The sequence below is a fragment of the Bicyclus anynana genome, chromosome 3 (genome assembly GCF_947172395.1).
Source record: "Bicyclus anynana chromosome 3, ilBicAnyn1.1, whole genome shotgun sequence".
In the NCBI taxonomy this organism is placed as follows: domain Eukaryota; kingdom Metazoa; phylum Arthropoda; class Insecta; order Lepidoptera; family Nymphalidae; genus Bicyclus; species Bicyclus anynana.
In genome coordinates, this window is record NC_069085.1 from 13,957,749 (window position 1) to 13,983,067 (window position 25,319).

Genomic DNA, 25,319 nt, shown 5'->3' on the forward strand with positions numbered 1-25,319 from the left:
TCAGGCGCTCCTCTTTGTTGTCGGGTGGTTGCTAATAAGATTTTTAAACGGCAACAAAGTATCCAATCAATGGTGCTTGAATAATGAAAATGGCACCTGCGAGGTTCCCAGGCCACCCTCGGCCTAAACACGCACCGAGTTACGCGGGAAACAAGCCGAGAGTGCAATTTGTTATTTTACTACTTAACAAATAAAATTCATTTTCGGTTGTACATCTTGCGGGACTTAAACAGATACGAGTTTGACTAATTATACGCAACGGTATTTCGTGTTTCACAAAAATGACGTAATTTTTACGTTCGTCTAGCGGCAAACAATGGACTTGTAATACGCGTGGTATGTGAGATCAGAGAAATTACAAATTGAAACAAAACTGCTTTAAAAAATCAGATATCATCATAAAAATGCGAAACTATTAAGAATGAAGTATTTTTTAACAATGCTCTCCGTCTTATGTACCTATGTAGAAAAAATATCTGTTTTGTTTCTCCGTTTTAATACTCACCAATGATATTTTCTACTTGAGAGTGAGCCGTGATGGTGTGGGTTCGAATCCAGTCCGGGGCATGCACCTCCAACTTTTCAGTTGTGTGCATTTTAAGAAATTAAATATCACGTGTCTCAAACGGTGAAGAAAAACATCGTGAGGAAACCTACACATCAGAGAATTTCTTAATTCTCTGCGTGTGTGAAGTCTGCCAATCCGCATTGGGCCAGCGTGGTGGACTATTGGCCTAACCCCTCTCATTCTGTGTGAGACGAATATGGGTTGATAACGACGATATTTTATACTAGAGATAGGACATCAGGCGCATCAAAACTGAGGCGGACAAATGCATAGTTATTGTCTTAATTTCATTTAGTCGCTTGTGTACATAAATCTATACTAATATTATAAAGAGGTAAAGTTTGTAAGTTTGTAAGTTTGTAAGTTTGTAAGTTTGTAACAATTTTTTGAAATGGGGTAATCTTCGGAACTACTGGACCGATTTTAAAAATTCTTTCACCAATAGAATGCTACGTTATCGGGGAGTGCTATAGTGCTCAACCATTGCGTATAACTGAAATAAATGTATGGAGGCTTTTTGAACCTTTAAAAGTTCTACAAAAAAGTCCGCGACACCATATATCTATCTTTTATATTTTAGCAGATATAGTACCTTTAGTACTTTAATAAATTATTTAAATTTTAAACTAAGGTTTACGTCATTATTTACACAACTAAACTTAAATCCTTATCAAAATAAATTATTTAATAATCACAAGGATATTATAGAGATAAGATTTGCCCTTTACAGTATGTTAATTAGTTATATAGTTTCGGAGATAATACAAAATTTCTGAAAGTCACAGAAATGCCGCTATTTGACGCCCCGCGGTTTCAATTACGTGGTTCCCGTTCCCGTATGAATATGAGGACCAAACATAGCCTATGACACTCGCAAATAATGTAGCTTTCTATTGGTAAAAGAATTTTCCAAATCGGTCCAGTAGATCCAGAGATTACCCCCGACAACCACACAAACTTTACCTCTTTATAGTATTAGCATAGAAGTCGCTTGGGAAATTATAGTCTTTTGGTCATTGCACCACGCACAAAAGGCTGGACCAATTTTGCTGAGGGTAGGGATAGGATAGAGGTAGGGAAGGGGTAGGATAGAGGTAGGGTAGGGGTAATTTAGGGAAAGTGTAGGGTAGGGTAGGGTAGGGTACGGATAAGGTAGGGGTAGTGTAGGGTAGGGGAAAGGTAGAGGTAGGGGAAGGATATGGAACGTATAGGGTAGGGGAGGAGTAGGATAGGGGTAGGGTAGGGTAGGGGTAGGGGTAGGGTACGGGTAGGGTAGGAATAAGGTAGGGGTAGGGTAGGGGTAGATTAGGGGTAGGGTAGGATAGGGTATGGATAGGTTACGGGTAGGGTTAGGGTAGGGTAAGGTGGGGGGAAGGAAGGGTTAGAGTTAGCGGTAGGGTAGGAGTAAGGTAGGGGTAGGGTAGGGTAGGGTTGGATAGGTTTACGAGCAGGATAAGGTAGAGGTAGAGAAGTTTACATCAACTTTTACGCGGACGAAGTCGCGGGCGTCCGCTAGTATATAATATAAGTAAACACAAAATTGTGCAAGTGTGCACTTAGTGAAGTTGCTAAATTCAGATCACTTTTTGCGTAACATCTCTATAGTATAAAATAATCATTGATGTCCACCTATTCATCATACTGATGAGCTTGATTGATTGTTTGACAATCAAAGTATCCAACTTAAATAAAAAATGTATTGTATTAGAATGGTTCCATTATTTTTTTAAACATGTTGGTAGGTAGGTACTTGTAGTTATTCAATCCTAATTGATTATTAAGAGGATTCAACATACGAGTATCTAACAGGTTTTAAGGCTGATTCACGCTATGTTAGACCGGTCATTCACGATAGCCGATTAACGTCCTCCGTGGCGCAGTGGTATGCGCGGTGATTTACATGACGGAGGTCATGGGTTCGATCCCCGGCTGGGCTGATTGAGGTTTTCGTAATTGGTCCAGGTCTGGCTGGTGGGAGGTTACTACCCTACCAGAATAAACGTACCGCTAAGTCGTGTAGAAACCGAAAGAGATAAGGATTTCATTTTTCTCGTAATAAGTTAGCCCGCTTCCATCTTAGATTGCATGATCACTTACCATCAGGTGAGATTGTGGTCAACGGCTAACTTGTAAAGAATAAAAATAAACTATAGTAGCTTTTGCCCTCCAGTGTATGTATAGTAAGTATTCGTAAGTAAGTAGTAGTAATAAAGTTGAAATAGAGTTCTCGGCCCTGGATTAAAATATTTGGCTATTCAAACAAGCTAGAAACAGGTTGAGTAGGCACTTCCCTTTTACCTTAGAATACATCAACCGAATTGGGTTGAGTTTAATTACAAAATAGCCACGCTCCTAAAATATACCAAAGACTATTTATACTAAGTGTGTAATCTAAAGATATGATCGCTTTAAAGCAAACATTAAGAAATAACAATGTCAAATCTTTGCATTAGCATGAAGGTCAATGACATTAGTGGAATAGTTAATAGTCGTTGTACAATCACGTTCCATTCCAAAGTTTTTATTGTGGTTATAAATCAACCGTTAATCCAACTAATGGATGCTGGAGAGCGATTACAATCTTCAAAAGCTACGTGCAACGAATCACGTGTTTGCAAAGTCACCGAGACTCATCTTAGCCTGGGCTTTTGCGTGATAATTACTATCATGGATGAGTCCTAGTCTCATAGGAGATGCCCTTAAATAATTCCCCCCCCCCCCACATTTCTTTTGCACCCGTCCAAATGTCTTGATGATGTTGTTGCAGTCCAAGTAAGGAGACTAAACAAAAATAATACTATTATTTAACACATTTTAACGACTAGCAGACGCCACGTGGTTTCACCCGTGTAGTTCCTATTTCCGTAGGAATACGGGGATAAAATAAAGCCTATAGCACCCGGGGATAGTATAGCTTGCCAACAGTGATAGAATTTTTAAAATCAGCTCAGTAGTTTGGGGAGGCTATACACAGCTAACAAACAAACAAATCTTTCCTCTTTACAATATTAGTTTATACGAATTAGCGATTTTTCGGGGTCAATTGTGAGTGAAGATGCTTCAAAGATTTTTTTAATTATTTAAAAGTTTTTAGGGCATTTATTATGAATAACATGTCAGCCCCATCGTACCATAAGTAACAATAGTCAAAGATGGGAACGTGGTTATTAGGCAAGGTTACAATGTATTCCACATCCATAAATGGTAACGTTTTAGCCTTCTATGTACATCTTACTGGAACGCTAAATCACTCGTGCGTCTTTTATCTTGCAACTTGTTGATACGTCGTTCCTATGTTATTTACTACAGGATTTACTCTTTTCGTAGCCTAAAAATATCTAAAAACATAATTCATATGTAAGTATTTTTGAGCTGGCCCTGAGATTTCTTACGAGCGCCTTAAAACTGTGACGTAATTTGATGTTAAATACGGCCGTAGGAGACGCGTAGTCCGGGTGCGATATAACGAAGTGCTTATGGATGCACGCGAGGCCCCTCATTAGTACGCACGCAACTCGGTCATGGGGCACCCTACAGTCCCACACGCCACCTATACCGACCCTTATAGCCTTCATTAGACATAGCCGACAACGAGTAATGGCTTTCAACACGCTCGCGTCTCGCTGTGCAGCTCAGACAGTATTTACATCTGCCCCACTCACGCTATATCATTTCTGTCCGCTGATATTTTATTCGGGGCACGCCAACATAATCTACGCTTACAACTCCAGTACAACCCTTCGGACACAGAAATTAACCAAATTACATTCAGCAAAGCAAATCGCCCCAAAAGAAAGGGCTGCTGAAATAATTGTCTACTTTACTCTCGGAGAAATAGAATTACAATCTAAATTAATTACGCTTTTAAAGCGTCCGTTATTCTTAATTAGTTTCTGCACCGCAGCGGAAGCTCCCGCGCCCGCCTCGCGTTCTCCTAATGAAGGGTAGTTTCACATCAGTACGTTTGATCAACTCCTGCAGTCTTAATTACGGCACCCGTTCCGCGCGGGACAATCCTGTTATTTATGACTACATAAGCTTGATTATTCTTTAATGAATACTTGTTTTAAAACGTTTAATTAAGTTTTATGGCGACAGGAGCGCCCAGACGACGTCCCGCCGCTCCGCCGGCCGCGAGCTAATTGGATCGGGTTGACGCACCGCCGCCCGCCCGCACCCCGCCCGCACCCCGCGGACACCCCATCCCCGTCCTAATTGTATGAAATTGCTAATTGGAAAATTTTATAAACGCGCCCGTCCATAGACCTATGGTGTAATCAAAAAGTTGTAATATAATTAAGTTAATGCAAAAAGTTAACCTCAACACTTACAAGAAAATCAAAATGAACTTTCGCACATACTACTGATAGGGCAACACAGGATTAGAGCTCAAACGATGTAAAACGTGACGTCTATTGTCCGATAACTATAAAAAATATCATCATCAGTTAATTGTGGGCTCTACGAAGGCTCGTTTGTAATCCTCATAATATTTATTTCTTTAATTTTACCGAGTACTGATAATAATTATTAAGAAGAAACACTTTATTGCAGACAAGAAAACAAAAATCAGAGATTAAAAATAAAAAAAAAATACAAAAAAGTGTCTTGAAAATGCATACATAATGCTACAATCCATCTCATAAAAATCTCTCCTACTTATTTAATGTTATATAGAGTACCTGGATAACCGCATAACGCATACCAAATTTCCTGAAAATCTTTGGAGCTGTTTCCGAGATTTAAATTGTCTAAATAATACAAGAATTTCTCGTATTAAGGTTTAGATTTATATTTAAAACTAGCGGACGCCCGCGCCTTCTTCCGCGTGGAATTCAGTTTTTCACAAATCCCGCGGGAACCATGGAATTTTCCGGTATAAAAAAAAGTGTGTCAATCCAAAGTAAAATCTACTTCTATTCCACATTTCAGCAAAAACGCTTCAGTAGCGGCAGCACAAGGGAAATCCTACATCATCCCTTATTTTATCCTCATGGGGGTTGAATTTATCAAAATCCTATTTAAGCGAACGCCTTCATCATAGTAGCTCCAATCTTTAATTTCAGTCTAAAATCTAAGAATATTTATACAAGCTTTCATCCCCTATGTTATCCCCTTAGGGGTGGAATTTATCAAAATCCTTTCTTAGGATATGCCTACGTCAAAGTAACTTTATGCGTGCAATGTCTCAGCCCGATCGGTTTAAATTTGACAAAGTTTCATACAAACTTTCTTCCCCTATTTTATCCCCTGGAGGTAGAATTGATCAAAATCCTTTCTTAGCAGATGCTTACGTCATAACATATACCTGCATGCCAAAGAGGAATGGCCACCGGCCCATACAACGCCGGCCCAGAGAACCCAGTTATACCCCCTTATAAAAGTATATGGAGACGATAATATGATGTATAACTAAGGATCTGGTTAAATAACTGGCTTAATAAAAGTATGTTCCTTGATGAAAAGTACAATTTCTGTATCACTCTTCTAGGGCAAATTGTTCGCCGGTGTACCAAAGTGGCGAAGTAACATTTGAAAAGTATTATTTTTTTCTGTTACCAACAAGCTTTACAAAAAAACGAACAACCAAATCAATCATAAGTCTTCAAAAATATCGGAAAACTTAGGCTGTATGGTCAACGATCTTAGCTTGTCCCCGTTGTGGACAAATTAAAAATGAATTAAAAATTGCGTCATTCTTTATGGGTTACTTGGGATAGGCGGGGAGAGTGACTTGAGTGGAAAAGGGGAGTGTTTGTTAACAGTCAAAGGTACCTTGAACCCTACACACATCGTTCACAAGTGCGTGACTCCACTCAAGGTCATTCTCTGCCATTCTAGGGTCTTATTTTGGTTACAGTTTGATTTGTTAATTAAGTTTTCCTGACAAGTGTTGTGAATCTTAATTTTTGTTCGACATTAGTTTTCTTATATTTGTAATCACCTTTTGAGTCCTATAATAGTAATGTTTTCATTATTAAAGTAAAATTAAAAAGATTTTTTTAGATATAAGTAAACTGTCGGGTGGTTAGGGGAGGTCTGGGCCGGGGATGGTTATTCCCCTTTCAGCACGATCCGTACAAGTGGTTTGGGCTGGGCATTGATAGATCACTATGTCAGTCGGTCAGTCAAAAAAATGCCGACGACATTGTTGTATTGTTTAATTTAAATTATAAATATCAATAATATAATAATAATTGCCTTTATCAAAAAACTTAGCCTCATAACAATGTTTGAATTAAAAACTTAATATCTATAACTTATTCATACGTAAAATAATAATTAGCTTATTCTAGTATTTGTAATTTGTTTAATTTTTGATGATCTGTTTGCCAATCGGCAAAGGTCTCCTCCAACCTTTTCCATTCACACCTGTCGTGAGCCACCCTGTTCCACATCACTCCAGCCACTTCTCTGATGTCGTCAAATTTAAATTATAAACAGCGTTTTAATATTACCATTGTTGTCCACAGGGCGTGTAATTGTGGTGGTCGGTGCGAGCGGTCCCCGCTCCAAACGTCAAGCTGGCAGCGAGCGCGCTTAGCATGAACCCGCACTACCACGGGTACGCGGAGCTCAGCTCGCCGCACCCGTCGTCGCCCGAGGCAGCCTTCGCTGCCAACGGGCACGACTACCCGCACAACAACAACAACCCGGCGCTCAAGGAGTGCTCCGGCTGCGGCGGCAAGATCGTGGAGAGGTTCCTCCTGCACGCGCTAGACAGATACTGGCACCACGGCTGTCTGAAGTGCACGTGTTGTGGGCAGGCGCTCGCGGACATTGGCCGGTCGTTTTACTTCAAAGGAGGCATGATACTGTGCAAAAATGATTACACGAGGTGAGCCTATTGAAATAACATTCGTATTTTATTCACTAGCGGACGCCCGCGTGGAATTTGGTTTTTTACAAATCCCTAGGGAACCATGGATTTTTCCGGGATAAAAAGGAGCCGCTGTGTTATTCCTGGCTATAATATATCTTAATACCAAATTTCAGCTAATTCGGCTCAGTAGTCGAGGCGTGAAAGAGTAACAAACATTAATATCATCAAAATCATCAGTTTTCGCAAATCTCGGGAAACCATGGATTTTTTCGGGATAAAAAGTAGCCTATGTGTCAATCCAGAGTAAAATCCATTTCCTTTTCTAAATTTCAGTCAAATCGCTTTAGTAGTCGAGTTTATAATATTAGTAGGATAATGCGAAACTTGGAGATTGTGCTTTTAACCTATCGGATTCTAAATCTGACAAATTTCTGAACTTAATTTTTCAATAGACACCGCGCCACGAAACAAGTCCCTTAGATGCGGCGCATCCTAACCTAATGGTGTTCATTGTCATTTGGTAATGGCGGTCTTATTGTCATTTGTGTAAGGCGTTGTCAATTTCTTTTTTCGTGCCGCGGTGTATAGTATTATATTTGTACACTATATATTATTACACATGTAAATAGAGAGGACAACGACATAACCTTGTCCGATTTGACTCGTACTGTACTCGTAACCTTACTATATTTAAGTTACTGCGATAACTCTTATGTTAGTAGGTACTAGATACGGTATAAGAAATATGTACCCTTATCTGTTATTTATTTAACTAGGCAAGCTTTAGGTTAAGGTTTTAGCCGCGGGACATTTTCGTGGCGCGGAGTCTAGTTGATGCCCGCTATCTTTCGATACTCATTTATAAAAAAAACTGATTGAAAAGATTTACTGTAGCCGTCAATTTAAAAATCTTGTCGATCGACACACACTGTACTTATAAAGTGAAATGACCAGCATGAGAAGGCACGTTAATTAGTGCAGCTAGCCGTTAGTATTCGGTCCACCTCGCCGATCATCGCCATTGATTATCCATAAAAGGCAAAGTTTTTAGTGCATCATCTAACGATGACAATAGCGTGTCTGTCAAACGTTTCGAGCACCCAAAAAAAAAAAAAATAACCCGAGAAAGCCCCGGGCGCATTGTTATGAAAATGCTTTGAGCCGTTGTATTTCTACCTGTGAAAGGGACAAAAAGTGCAGCTTTGCGCAGCGACCAATCGTCGGAATCTCTAAAGCCCGCTAAATTGGCATCGTTAAAAAACTTAAGGACTAATTTAGTAAGCCGGGTAACAAAGTTTTTGTTATATTTTCGCATTCATTAATTGCGACGATGTCGTACCACCCGCATTCTTGTTTTTTAATAAGACACTTTCACACAATTAAAGCGTTGTGGTGTAATAAATAATTGACGTCCACTTACGCTCGATGATCGTGAAGAGTCTGCGGATGATGTATAACTGTGGCGAAGGATGAAATTTAGACGAAGGTAAGCCGTCCCAAAGAAAAGGAAATTCATATATAGATTTTTAAAAGGTAACTCGACGGGAATTGTCTTGTATGGACTCTTCGCCGCTGGTAGGTTAGGAGAGAACACGGCGCCGCGCCGGTCCGCACGTGGACCGCAGCTGCCTCGGGCGCCCTCGACGTTAATTAGCTAAACGCAAGGAATTCAACCCAATTAACTAAGTCCACCACCCCGCTGCGGTACACGGCTCTCGTTATAATTACACCCCGATTTTCTGTACGCTTCTACCCAGCCACTTAACGAGGACCGGTGTCGTGTAGGTACATTCGCTTATACTCGTAAACCAGCGATCTGACGCCGTCTATTACGAGTGTTCGGTTTATCCGCTTTATAATTTGGAGCTCCCCGTGTTTGCGATTGATAAAGGAAATATAAATTCGTTTGGCACTGATTTCCCTTGTTTACCGGCGGTCGGGAGCGAACTAGCAGCGCCGAGCGGGGCGACCGCGGCGCGGCTCGTGCGTCGTAGATTCGATAAAGCTCGTCTCACAGTTGACAGAGACGGCGCGGCCTAACGAGCGGCGGTGAGGGGTGCAGGGCGCGGGGCGCGGGGTGCCGGGGGGACGAAGAAGTGCGGTTCCGTGCATGTCTCTGCTGATTGACCCGCGTCACTCGGCAAACAACAACTAACGAGTCGGCCCCTGCGCCTCCAGGTACGGTAATTCGCTCGATTCACTCCCGCGGCCGCTCGAAGACTTGCTGGTTCTCGCTCACTGGAAGAGTGCCCCAATTTGCATATACTTTTTAGTAGGACAAAAATATGTTACAGCTTCAAAAATTAGTAGATCGATCTTTGAATACTACCGTTACAACGTGATTAAAATACTGTAACACAATCTTAAAGAATTGTAGATTAATGCTTAAATGATCACATCTATATGAGTAAAAGGGTAGATAGAGAATAGTCAGAATATAGTACGCTATTAGGTATTTTTAGCAGACTCAGAAGTGGATTACAAAAATAACAAAACCAATGTCGAACAAAGGTTATGATTCACAATATTTCTCAGGACAATCACAGACGGTGATGGTGTTCCACGTTGATTACTCTTTACCCACAACATTACTTGCGATGTTATCGTTTTCCCAATCTAAGTATATACCAGGGCTAAATCATGACGGTAACATGGCCTAGGCAGTGTGCGCAGACCTCTACAAGTCTTCACTGATTGAGACTCCTTAACGAAATTAACGCTCAGCCGCGCAAACAAAATGGCGCGTTTATCCGCCTTTTGTTCCCGATATGATGAATTGCGGTCCCGCGCCATAGACGGTGATGGTGTTCCACGTTGATTACTGTTTACGCACAAAATTAGTCGCGCAGTTATTTCTTGTTCACTATACGTAACAAAAGCTAACAAATGTTTAAGCTAACAACTCAATCATTTAACGTTGATTAATTATAATGTGTTTGTGTATGAAAATTCTTGTTATACCTGCACACAGGTATAGCAACTTTCAGTTCAATTAAAGCTAAGCATAAAAATGTTAGTGTGAAACAACCTTTAATGAATCGCGAAAATACATTACCTTGTCAAATAATTTAAAGACGAGTTAACTGAACCAAATATTACATTATATATTTTGAAATAAACATCACAAAAAATTCGGTTTCAGGTAAATTACTCTTAAATCTGTTTTATTTTTAATGGCTATTTACTTAAATTGCAGTTTTAATCATGTCTTTATATTTAGCTCTAAAACGGCTTATCCGTTTGACGAGAAATAATCAATTATAATTTTTGTAACAAAACTAATTTTTAGGTTTTGATTCACAACCCAATCAACGATTCCCCGTTGCCAAATTATAATTATTGTTCCAAGTCATTGCAATTAGGATCAGCTTCAAATTCTATCGAGTAACTTTATTTTTAAATAGAATTGAAAAATGAATGGTTTTTTTAAATCTTTTCTTACGTGTGAACTGTATCATGACATTAATCAATTGCTTGTTGTCACTACTCGTAATTGTTAGGTACACTATCCCTGCTCTAGATACGAAGATAGAGATCACGTTACTTAGGGCCGACTATACAAATAAACAAGATAAGTATCTTGTTTATTGATATTCTTTTGTTTTTTATCTTATCTTAATGTCAGGTACGAGAATCTCAAGTGTAAGTGTTGAATTTATTTAGTGCAAATACATAGTTTTTTTTACACCAATTCATTTTTGACATATGAAAGTAAAGTAAAGTTATATTTTTTAGATAACTCTTTTTATAAAAAAATGCCAGCTTACTTAAGTCCTATAGTAAGTTATTTAGTTTGTAGGTCCGTGGTGACTTAAACATATCAAGTTAGCCCGCTTCAATCTTAAATTGCATCATCACTTACCATCAGGTAAGATTGTAGTCAATGGCTGACTTGTAAAAAATAAAAAAAATATTTTGTAAAGTATTACATTTAATAATACGATATATGTTTTTATTTATATACATATTTTTATGCACATATTATAAGTATATACTACATAGTGGCAGCCTACAGTTGAGAAGTCAAACATTACCTTGAACTCGCCAACCCACATTACAGCAGCGTAATGGGTCAATGTTCTAAATTTTCTCTCTTAGTGAAGCGGCCTTTACGCCACAGCATGTTAATTCACTATCTTAAACGTATACGTTGACATATACGAAATTGAGATTTTATGTACCTAATGTCATCGGTGCCTACTGGTGGATATCATGCAGTAGGTTTGATGTTTATTTTAATAGGTTATTAGTAAAGACCAAAATAGTGAATAGGCCAGCTGGTAAATAGACAGATGTTAATGATGACTGACTTACCTGAAAGTATTTTTCCTTTCCAAAGCTTAACTAGTATATTAAATTTAAATATCTCTAGCCATAATTTATCATGTTTCAATGTTGAAGCGTGACCATAAAATGAACAAACTCCTCAGAGAATCAACAACATCAATCGAACTAAATTATTCGATTGAAATACCGAGCAATCGGAAACCTCGTAGCACGTAGCACCTCTACGGCGGACAAAATTAGATTCACAGGTTTAATGTTTCACCGCTACTTATTTATGAGCAAATATCATTTATGAATAGTTTTATTTTTATACTAACGGGCGCCCATGACTTGTCATGTGGAACTTTTTTGAGTAACAAAAGCTATGTAAATTTTGTTTTTATTTGCTTTATACAAACACTAGCTGACGCCGCGCTGTTTTACCCGCGTGTTTCTCGTTCCCGTAAGAATACGTGGATAATGTATAGCCTTCATCGATAAATAGGCTATCTAACACTGAAAAAAATTTTCAAATTGGACAAGTAGTTCCTGAGATTAGCGCGTTCAATCAAACAAACAAACTCTTCAGCTTTATATATTAGTATAGATATAGATTAGCAATGTCATATCATATATGATCTTCTAACAAATCGTAAATCTAAGCGAAGTTAGTACTAGAAATAGGTACGATAATAGTAATAGTCCAACGTATAAATCCCGATCTTAACATCATGTCGGTTTGCCTAAACCTGGAAGGCCTAATGCGTTGTCCTCTATATAGTGAGGACAAAGTTCTTAACGCTGTTCCCATCCCACTAGACGTACCAAAAGTGGAACTGGACTGTACGATTTCGTGCCACACACAAACGTTTGATAACTCGTTTGTAAGTACCAAAATTGGAACTAAACTATACGATATCGTACCGTACATTAACGTTTAACTTCTCACTGGAAGTTCCAAAAATGGAACTGGACTGTACGATATCGTGCCGTACATGAATGTTTCATATTTGTACGTACCGAAAATGGAACTGGACTGAACGATATCGTGCCGTGCATAAACGTTTAACATCTCACTGGAAGTTTGTCGACATCAATTTATGTACTATGTCAATTTGCACAAGAGAACCGTTTTAGCCGGGACACAGTACAGTGCCTCATTAGGGGCTAGCGGTTGCAATTAAAGCGTGCGACTTTTGCTCGTTGATATTGGAACTGTTTGCGTTACTCCGGAATTATTTGACATATTTTTTAAAGATCCGTAGCAGACGGAGCTATTTAATTCAAAATTAGCCTGAATTCTCATAAGATAGATACATACAGTGTAAATTTTTGGAAAGTTTTTTGATTTTAAAAGCAAGTGAATTTGGCTAAAAATTATTAGATGAATCATCATCAATTTCTATTAGCAAACAGGACCTTTTAGGAGAGGGGATATTATGGCGGTTTTTATAATAATAACGCTATTTCATTGAGCCAATGGGGGTTGACATTCTTACGATAGTAATGTTTAATTTTTTAAAGACCACTATATTAATACAACTAAATGTTGAAATAAATTCTTAAGATAGAACTAGAGATTTTGTTTTATTAAATACAAATAAATATTATACAGGTTTTAGTATTATCAGAAAAAGTGGCGTGCATACACTATAAAATGGCAACTTCGTTCGTAACACTCCCGATGGTCCGCGCGGGCCGGGGGGCGTGTAGCGATGAATGAACCTTGGCTGAGTTTGTTTTACCTTGGCTGAGTTTGTTGTGGGCTCTTCTCCGACCAAGGCGCGTTTGGAACCCTCGTAACTTTAATTTTAAGTTTTCGACTATTATTACCACCATTAGATTAAATTAATTTATGACATAATCCTGACATTTTAAAAGTGCTTGTGAACTAAGCCTAATTGAAGTAAACGAATTTTAGACAGACGACTGATGCACCTCACTTCCCCGCGCGCACGATTTCACACCCGCGCAATCTTTCCCTCCGTCGCCCGCATATCATGGGAGTGTCATCAACGAACTTGCGAGACTATAAGGTTGCACCACACCACAGAAAACATACAAGGCACTAAGAGTTAACGGAATATAGACGATCTAAAACTTTTAAATACATAATATAATGTATACTGGAGGAGGCCTTCACCGTCAAGGGTTATTCTTTTAAATAAAAGGGAAAAAAATAAACATTTTAAAATTGTAACTTACTTAATTTATCAATTAACAAATTAAAATACTTATCACCTAAATAATTGTAAATAAGAAGAAATAAAAGGCTTTTTTATTTTATTTTTTATTTTTATTATTATTATTTATTTATTTTATAATGTATGCAGTTCTTTCCGTCTGTATGACAAGCACGCCATTGCTCAAAAGTAGGTTTACTACGCCAATTTAAGTAATTCAAGCCATCGGTCTCTTGGCTAATGAGTTTTAATTTTCTATACACCGCAGCTTGTATTTGCTTAAACTAATTTAAAACTAGCACGCGATGGTTTTATAACGTTTCATATTAAAGTGGTTCATTAAGGAATGGAACAATTGATTAATGGCAAATGAAACGTAATGGCATGATGGCTAAATGATTTAAATGCTCTAATCGATTACAGAAAGAAAGTAGGGTAATGGAATACCATCCGCAAGGTACAATTTAGAAGGAATGCGTAATGTTTCATTGATAAAAATGATTTATTCTTCAAGTTACACGGGACTTATAAAGGCTGCCGCACACGGGCGGCGTGGCAGGGCCACAGGGTTCATAAGCGTCAACAAAACAGAAGCACATTTTTGAATTATCACGGCGATGCTAGAGGAGAGAGGGACGCCGAACTTTTTTACTAACAAACCGCTGCTACCATCGCTTCAAAGATAGATGATAAATAATTAATTAATTATGACCAATTAATATGATTCTGCATTGGTGACGCTCCTTTAGTCACACACACAATTGCATCTGTACGCAACCAATGAAATAGAATATCTGTACATAATTGTAAGTGACATTTTGAAAATTTATTTCAACTTGGTTTTTCAACCCTTTGTTGAGCCTCTATTAGGGCTAGGATGCGTCAACGACACACCTCGACCAATACAGGATGAATCGAAAATATAGCTCTCTCTTTCCTGTCCTATCACAACGAAAGAGAAAGTAATATTGTCGATTTCGGCAAATGCATACATGAGTGTGCGCGAAGCCTAAATCGTCGACGGTAACAATGTGTGCGTGCGTACCAAGTTGGCTGGTTGGCTCGTTAGTGGGCTGATTGCCGATTGAGCAGCGATCTCGTGATTGACGGTGGTCTAACGAAGTCGCTTCAAGAGCTGTGCCTGTTTCAACTAAATATTGAAAACTTTGGCACGCGAATTTTGCCAATATGTTTATATTTTCATGTAGTCTATTTGAAAATTTGACTTTAAGCTCAAGTAAAAATATTGAAAAAATATGTACCTATTATGTTTTAAAAGGGCTCTAAAACTATTCTATAATATCTAAAACTATTAAATTTCGAGATTATTTTGTCATTCATCACACACATGTACATACAAAAATATTAATTCAGTTAAAAAAAGAAAATCGTAAAAAAATCTATACTAATATTATAAGCTGAAGAGTTTGTTTGTTTGTTCGTTTGATTGGACGCGCTAATCTCAGGAATTACTGGTCCGATTTGAAAAATTCTTTCAGTGTTAGATAGCCCATTTATCAAGGAAGGCTATCCCCCTATATTTTATCCCCGTATTCTTACGGGAACAGGAACCACGCGTGTGAAACCGCGCCGCGTCTACTAGTATGTGATATTAACAGTACCTTAATACATACGTACCTTGGGACTAATATTTAACAATACTTTAATTTAATAATACGAATTAATAGAAAATAACCAAACATGTCGTTAATTGAGGGGCTCTGCAGACGTGACCCATATAATAAAATGGGCACTGACCCTAAAAATGAAGATTATCAAAAACCTTGAATAACAATCAACCCCACTGATCTTCTTGGCTATTCAGGCATTCCGTTGAGAGTTCTGATGACCTCAAGGACGTATTATATTATTCGTTAGTACATTTTTTTTACATTTTTTTTATTCTTTATAAGTTAGCCCTTAACTACAATCTCACCTGATGGTAAGTGATCTAAGACGGATTAGGAAAACTTGTTAGGAGGAGGATGAAAATCTGCACCCCTTTCGGTTCTACACGACATCGTATCGGAACGCTTAATCGCTTAGCGGTACGTCTTTGCCGGTAGGGTGACAACTAGCCACATCTGAAGCCGCCTACCAGCCAGACCTGGACCAATTAAGAGAAAAATCGGCCCAAACCCAGGACCTGTTGTTTTAATCCGCGCATACCACTGTGTCATGGAGACTGTCAAAAGTCATTATCAAATAACTTTCTCGTTGGTCTAATGTTGGCTACGGATCATGATCATGTGTTCGAGTCCTATAGCGCTATTCTATAACAATTATTAACAAGTCGATATTGTAAGTCTCGAATTTGTCGGTATGTCTCACTTTCTAAAACGGTACTATAGATAGAGATAGAGATGTATTCGAAACTCACACTATCGGGATATTAAAACATCCTTACTGAATAGCGCTACTGGTTCGAGCTATGAATTATTATTAGACTATTCATACTTTCGGATTCATCATGAATACCATCGTCATCGTCAAATGTCGGTATAGTTATCATCAGCAGCCGGGCACCCTGTATATCCACTGCTGGACATTGGCCTCTTCGTATAGTGGGGCCATCAAATAGGCTGTTGGTGATGATTATTATATAAAATGTGTTTGAAAGAGTAGTTGGAAGTCGGTCGGCTCGTTATCGGCGGCTGATTGTGGATTGAGTAGCTGTTGCATGATTGACGGAGCTCTAACGAACCCGCTTCAAGAGTGGACGTGCCTCCACGTAACGATCTTTTATCCGAATATTGGAAACTTTGACACGTAAATTTTGCATGCTTTTTTTATAAAATTGGAGCTAGTGACTCGCCTCGGAGAATACGTATTCTGATTTTATTAGTAGTAGTACAAGTCTGTAAAATAAGTTCTACAACCTATCAGCATTCCATGCTTCCACAAGATAGCAATATCCTAGCGTTGCACAGTCCTTTAATTTCTAAATTATATACTGAAATCTAAATAATACGCAAAATACCAAAAAAAGTATTTCCCTCGCTTTAGAAAAATATCTCAACTTTTCAATGATATTTTGTTATAAAACCATTGATTTCAGAAGGCATTTTCAATCGTTAGGAGGAAAATGTTATTGTCTTATTTTTTACTTACAATGATTATTGAAATTACCAATGGTAATAAAATAAAAATAAAAAAGTAGGAAAACCAAGTTATATTGTTGATTTAACTGAGGAATTGATCTATAAGGAGTTGACGCTTATTATATGTTTTATACCCGTTACATTAAAGCGATTCGTTAAATGGTGTCAGTCACACAATAATTGTCAATCACAATTGCTGTTCAGTCAGCAATCAATCTCCATCACAACCCTTAGAACTCTCATTTACCGACGTATATAGTTATAAAATATTTACTTTATTCAAGAAATATATTAATCAAAATTGTGCAAAATATACATGCAAAAGATTCCAATATCTCTTGAAGCGGGATCGTTAGAGAAGCGTCAAACACGCAATTGCTGCTCAATCAGCAATCAATCTCCGTGACTACCTTTAAAATTCTCATTCATCTACAACAGTTAATAAAATATTTATTGCGTTCAATACATGTATGTAATTTAAACAAAATTGTGAAAAATAGCCGTGTTAAAGTTGTCAATATTCAGTTAAAAGATCGCAACGTAGAATCCACTATGGAAGCGGCTTCGAAAGAGCGGCATCAATCACGCAATTGCTGCTCAATCAGCAATCAATCTCTATGACTACCCTTAGAATTCTCATTCACCCAAAAAAGTTTATGAAATATTTACTGCGTTCAAAACATGTATGTATATTAAACAAAATTGTGCAAACTATACGTGTTAAAGTTGTCATTATTCGGTTAAAAAATCACAACGTAGAATCCACTATGGAAGCGGTTTCGAAAGAGCGGCATCAATCACGCAATTGCTGCTCAATCAGCAATCAATCTCCATGACTACCCTTAGAATTCTCATTCACCCAAAAATGTTTATGAAATATTTACTGCGTTCAAAACATGTATGTATATTAAACAAAATTGTGAAAAATATACGTGTTAAAGTTGTCAATATTCGATTAAAAGATCATAAGGTAGAATGCACTATCGAAGTGGGTTCGAAAGAGCGGCATTAATCACGCAATTGCTGCTCAATCAGCAATCAATCTCCTTGACTACCCTTAAAATTCTCATTCACCTACAACAGTTTATAAAATATTTACTGCGTTCAAAACATGTATGTATATTAAACAAAATTGTGCAAAATATACGTGTTAAAGTTGTCAATATTCGGTTAAAAGATCGCAACGCGGAGTCACGTCCACTCCTGAAGCGGGTTCGTTAGAGCGGCGTCAATCACGCAATTGCTGCTCAATCAGCAATCAGCCACCGCTAACGAGCCAACCAGCGAACTTCTTGCCACTTTCCAACACACATTTTACTTACATTTGCAACTTGTAATAGAACTTTGTGAATATATAAAATCATTTTTGTGTGGTAATTGAAACGCACGTTACTAGGAATTGAAATATGTTATTTCGTTGAACGTTCCATTAGGCATGAAATTATTTTTGTTATCTGGCTGTGAATATATTATGACAACGCCCATTTCACTTGCCATTATCAAATTGTTTTATGTTCAGTTTCCAAATATGTATTTATTTATACAAGTGTGATCTGCTATCTACATTTTTATCAATTCACTTACAAGATGATACCATCACAGTTCTTACCACAGCAAGTTGTCAGATATAGAAACAACTTTTACTTAGGCCGGTAACCTACGAGTAGTAACAAAAATCTTTTAGTTGCATATTTAACATAATCGACACTTGGTTATTGCAACTTTCAGTACGAGTTTAATACTCAATTATTATCAATGATAAGAGTAGGCATCGCTGAAGCTATGTCTTATATCTTATGTTGTTTCAGCGAAATATATTTCTATTTTTTTATCCCTTATTGTTGCACCATAATGTCAGCAACTAACGATCAAGTAAGCTCACAGCAGCAAGCAGCACTTATTACACAGCTTAGTAACTTTAAATAAAAGCAACAAATACATACTCTTACTTATATTCCTGTTATCGTAGTACTTCTTCTTTCTTCTTTAAGTGCCTCTTCATTAATGAAAGTCGGCGGTCAGCTTTTTATATTTCTCCTTGTCCATGAAAAATTTCTTACACTGTCTATAAGCCAGTCCACTAGTTTATGTTTCGTAGCCAGGACTTCTTCCTTCTCCTCTTTTGCCTGCAATCTTGCCTATCTTAATGTAATATTGTAGTATCCTGACACATGATTTGAACAGCTTCAAGGCAAAAGTGAAAAGGCATCCTCAAGGTAAGCGCGCTCCAACTTAGACCTCATCATAGCTTTCTATCAGGCATTATAGTAGCGGAGGCCTATGTAGCATAAAAAATAAAGAGTAATTGTAGTAGTTACAAATTAACATAGGAGATATACACAAAATCCACGCTAACAAAAGTTTTTCGTCAGAGCTATGGCACACTTAAATTTGCGACAAATATTTATATTTAATGTTAAAAAATATATTTTATGTTGACGCGTCGAAGGCGGTTTCCAATTTGGTCGTTCGTTAGCGCGCAAAAGACTCAACCACTCACCTCTAATGAGGCACTGTGTCTCGGACTCAAACGTTTCTTCTGCAAATTGACATTGTACGTGCAAATTGATGTCGACAATCACTTCGAGACCGACGGTTAACAATGTCCAAGATACGATGTCGTCGGAGAACTGCAAACGGTAACCCTAAACTAATTCTAAATGTTGTGTTATTTTTAGCCTCGTCGCGGAACTCGTCTCGAATTTATTCACGCAGAATTTGGTTTTACCAAATAACAGAAGATATTATGTATTCAAACACGAACTACTTACTAAAAATATTTATTAATAGGTTATGTTAACTAGAGAATTTTAATAATTTTAAAGAATTTATACTAAATTCTTTCTTACTATTTGTAAACAAAATCAGCCTATTTCCAATGCAAAATTTTCGTTTCCTAGATATATTATTTATCTCTGAACAAAAATTTAAAAAAAAAAACATGACAAAGATACATTACATACCTTCGTATGTATAATATTGGAAAAGAATAAATTTATTTTAATTTGTTCAACTTCATACGAAACCGTCATATATTTTTAGTGGCCGGTACAGTTTGTGTTAATTTTTTTTCTTCCAGTAAAAATATGTTGTATATTATAAATAAACAATCGCTTTTAAATTCAGATAACACAGCCACAAAAATGACAACGATTTCATAACCTTGTCCTTTTACAAATCGATATAAAAACTTCTCAAAGTTTAGGGCAAAAAATGGATGACACACTCGTCACTTGACGCTGCAAATTCGTATTGCTGACAACTAATTGGTAGCGGTCGCAAAGTTAGCCGGAGTTTCTTGTCGGTCGAGTCGTGTAAAAGGCTCGCAGACTGGACGATTGGGTTACGCTGGCGGCGCATGACCTCAATTAATTTCGTTTGTCTCTTTGTCTGTCCGTCGCAGCGTCGCATCTAAACAACGTTCGAACCAATCTACGTCTAGAATTCTATTACGGATATCCACTTTGGTCATGCAAAGTTGTTGCCTTCGGGTAAACTTCAAAAGCATGGGCTCCGGTATAAGTGCTCTGACGCTAGTTCTTGGTAATACGCGGCGTACGATAATGATACAAACTGTTATATAAACTAGATTCTGTGAATAACAGATTCTTGGTATTCCAACAATTTAGCAGTCCCCGCGTGAGTTTCGGGCCATTACAAGTTTTTATTTAGGTACTTTAAAAATTTCACTGTTTTTAATTTCGTAAAATTGATTTTATAGACCAAGAGTTTCAAAGCAAGCAAGGGATAGAAGAGAAAGATTTATAATTAAAGTAAAAATAAAATTAGCAAACTCAGGAAAAGCCAGCAGAATAAAATGCGTCGCAAATAAAAAACTTAACTATACAGGATGCTCGGGAGTATTTCCCGTAACTCTGGAGTTATATTGTTTACCAAAAATTAATTTCAAAATATTCAATAAAATTAATATTTTCGGGGTAAATATTATTCCTTTTGAAAAATAGATCTTAAAATGTGTCCCTTACATGGATAGTCAGAATTATTTGAATTACTTTGTATGAAAACATAAAAAGTTTTATTTTCAACACCTTGAAGTTATGGAAAATACTCCCGAGCACCCTGTATAGATTGCGTTTAACGCTGCAATCAAATTCGACCAATCACAAGTCAGAATTTTAAACCTTCAATATACAGGGCGTAAGACGAACGTATCAGATAATGGTAAAAACCTAATATAGTGCCAAGATGCTAGACTAGCGACCCCGCACCGGAAAGCGCAGTGTTGGTTGACCCAACCACCAGGTGAACGACGCGACGTCAAACAGATTGCAGGGAGTCATATGATGCAGACGATTCATGCTCATATTCCTATTCAAACGTCAAGCCCGTGGTGTTTGGTGGCCTAAATCCAGTTGAGGACGTCCAGCGACTGATGATAAAGATGACATAATAAAGAAATGTAATCGTTAAGAGATAAATATTCACATGGAATATGTTTTTTAAATATTCACAGACGAAGTCTAGCCAACGGAGTACAGATAAAAAATGTCCACAAAAACTAACGTTATTGAAAGCGGCTTAAATGCAAGATTTGTTCTTAATTATTTATGTCAGCCTTAATGAGCCGGCTGGCCTCGATCATAACGACTGTCTTCCGCGCACATACGGAAACGCTGTATTGAAATATATTATGGCCGTTAAATAATTTATATATGGATAATTTCGCACATACGTTTTATTAAACAACTCAATTAATTATTCGCTTCAAAGTTACCTGATTAATTCTAATATGACAATTGTTATTTCAATTACGATAACTCTGCTATTATACCACAACAAATTAATATTTCAAAATCAAAATCAAAATCAAAAATCATTTATTTCAAGTAGGCTCAGTTTATAAGCACTTTTGACACGTCAGTTGACTATTTGTAAAGATTCTACCACCGGTTTGGAAGGCAGGTTCTGCTGAGAAGATACCGGCAAGAAACTCAACAGTTGCTCTCTTGAAAAAGTCATACAGTATTATAATTTACAATTGATAACAATTACTGTTTACAATTCTTATAGTTTTACTTCCTGTGTGAAGGTGGAAGCTGATCCAACGGCCTCCAAGCATCTTTATCAATCATTTAGGTTTTAGGTACAACAAGCTAGCCTTTAAATGCTGGCTTACCCGACGTTGCAGCAGAAGCAGTATGTACTGTACGAACAAATTATTACAAAGTGTCCATTTGCAGTTGAGGTTCCTAAAAAGGCCTCAGGGTATAGGCAGCGCATTAATGCACTATGAAGTGCACGCCACTATGAGCCTACGAGATGGTAGAAGAGGTTACTTACATATTTCTCCTCACTGATATTTATTCAAGTGTCTTGAAAAAAAAATATTTTCGTAAAATTATGTAATTAAAATATTAAACACACAATATGCAAACTGTGTACATTCACTTAATGTATTCATTAGTTATTTAATTTTGTACGTATCGCTAACATCAACCAATTTTGTCAATGTAATATTTTGTTATACTAATTTATAAATTATTATGAATGTAATAAATAAAGTACATAAATGTATACTTGCGTACCCAGAAAATGAAAACCTGGACTCTGAATATTTATGTAAAATAATTATTGATAAATTATAATCCTATTGGTTTAACAGGATAATTCCTACCTATTTGTAGGTATATGAAAAAATCATATTTTTTTTGTTTTAGGTACCTACGTAATGGTAAAAAAACATCGAGTGATAAAACTATTTTGCTACTCTACCCCAAAAATTTACAAAACCGTGCGGCGTTACCATTCGAAATGAAACCCAATCGTCAAGATGAAACTTACCTTTTGGGTTTTTAGTCATATCTGGCTGACCTTGCCGCGCGGTTTTGTCGGTTTTCGGAGAGTAGCAAAATAAAATCATTATTTATTGACCATAGTAAACTTCCGCAAACCGAAACCTTCTAATGAGTAATGGTAAAAGTTGTTGCATTGTTTTACATTGAAGGATTTGATATGGCAGTAATATAGGTACTAGCAGTAATTATATGTATATTGCTATTCTGTTATTGTTTATTGTGCAAGAACTTTGTTAGGTATAGGTAATGGTTATAGTAGGTATAGATTTGTATAGGTAATCTAAAAATATGACTTATAGATTTCATTACATTTCTGTACATTGAGCATATAGCGGTGCTATGTTGTTCCAATTATGATGAAATACTACGAGTAGGTATAACCTCACCAGAAATATTAAAATCTGGATTGGTGGCGCCACAGATATAATTTATGTGTCATACCAACCAACGACGGATTACAGAAACCACTGAATGCAGGTGGCTTAAGATCGTAATATATTGGAAGTCCTCACAAAAGGTAGGTTAACCATCACAGAACAAAAAACACTAAAAGCTAACACTGTGTTAACCATCGATAGGTGATTGAGGTTCATCGGTTGATAATGATGATAATGATATTTTTTTTACTCAAAATTCGTTTATTTCAATTCGGCTTAGTTTACAAGCACTTTTGAAATGTCAGGATTATGTCATAATTTAATTTAATCTAATGGTGGTAATAATAATAGTCGAAAATTTAAAATTAAAGTTACGAGGGTTCCAAACGCGCCTTGAACCGAGAGGAGCCCAAAAACTCAGCCAAGATTATTTTTTTTTTTGCTTACCACCATTTTACAAACTTATTTAAAACTAAGCACACAGTCGTACTTATTATAAAGTTTAACACCAAACTTTTTTATCATTTATATAATCATTAACACTATAGTAAGACTTTCCTAAAAGCTTGCGTTTAATAAACACTGAACTTTTTGAGAGAAAAAAAAAACATCTTTAGTATTATGAATGTTACTGCACATGCCAGGAGCGTTCTGGTGAAGTACAGTAACTGGATCACAATAATAAACGGCACGGATTTGTCAAATGCAGTTAATAACCCTGCTTCAGACGTGCATTGCTTCCACAACCGCACACAACGCTAGCCGCGCGTAAATCAAAATGCATCTAATCGGTTAGTGACAGCTACACACCATATCCATATTTATGAGCCTACATTCGTAGATGCGGCACTGGCTCTTACACTATACGATTGTTAATTTTATGAGTCTATTAAACCTTGGTGGTCAAGGTCTTTTGACCTTGGTGTATGTGGGTACTTTGAGACTAACTAATGATAAAAGATACGTCTTTGATTGCTCCCTTTATCTAATATCGTAATTATACTTCCAAAATCCAACCAATCAATCCAACAAATGGACAATAAAGGCCCAATTTCACTAGGCGACATGTCGCAGATACTTATCGCTCGACATTCACGTGGTTGTCCCTGCAAAAGTTGTGGGGTAGTGTCCCGCAATGTATGACTCGTATCAACATCGACTAGCGACTAATGTCCTCTAATTAAAATGCGGCTTAAAAAAGTAAGTTATTTAAGAAAATAGACGATAGTTGACCTTTTACATTTATCCCCGAAACTACTAAACTATTTCTTACTCGTATGTCCTACTGACAAAGACCTAGACGAGAAAATAAGCTTCCCGGTAGATATAGGGTCCGGTCAAGTTTAAGTGCTGAGTGAACCATGTCCTTTACATGTTAAGGACAGATAGACAAACAGAGAGACTCAGGTTGTACTCAATCCAAAAAACATCTCAAACTAGCTTATTTGGTAAATTTCGACTTAAAATTTCCTTGGTTCACATTAAATACAGAAAGACATTTTGGCGTTAGTATCTATTACTTGTTTATAAACAATTTGAATTTTTTTTTTTTAATTATAAATAAAAAAATTTCAAATTATCTTTAATGTACAGGATTTAAGCGGTTACAGTTTTATTATAAGTAAATCAAGCTTCTTTCAAGTCCTATTTCACCACTTTAGAGTTCACACTTTAGAGACAAAAAATCGAAAAAAAATATTTTTAGCTTCAGTATCGATTATATAATGCCCTCCAACAAAAATTTTCAAAATACATATCTTCAATGTACAGAATGTACAAAATGTACAGAATTTGTACCTAAAAAATAAATAAGTATAGATTCTAGATGGCGCTGGCGTTCTTTATGCTATGGTAACGATTGGTGTTACGAATGGTATAAGTAAAATCTCAAATTGCGAATAAATGTATAGAATTCGACCAGTATAGATATAGATAAATAGATCAAAAATAAAACACCTAGAAACATGCTATTGTAAGACATGCTCACACTTGTTACTTCGCCGGTATCAAGTTATCAATGTTCTTGTAAGAGTAATCGGACATGTCCGCAGTGGCTTGAGCTTGCTGAGTCGTGTACGACACCACGAGAAGTTCGCTAGATGACCCAATCATGTCACATGTGCCAAGTCTTTGTTATATAAATTGACTTCGGCTTCTTAATTGGACGCTGTCTTGCAATGAAAGA

General features: G+C 37.0%; 1 protein-coding gene across 2 annotated transcripts in view; it reads left to right on the forward strand.

Annotated features, from left to right (window-relative positions):
- LOC112058289 (LIM domain transcription factor LMO4) overlaps positions 1 to 25,319 on the forward strand; it is a 269,856-nt gene that overhangs the window by 140,087 nt on the left and 104,450 nt on the right. For both annotated transcript variants that reach the window (XM_052890490.1, XM_024099008.2), the window contains exon 2: positions 7,042 to 7,406. In XM_052890490.1, the coding sequence (XP_052746450.1) occupies positions 7,114 to 7,406 (293 nt within the window). In that variant the 5' untranslated portion in view covers positions 7,042 to 7,113. The remainder of the gene's footprint in view (positions 1 to 7,041; positions 7,407 to 25,319) is intronic.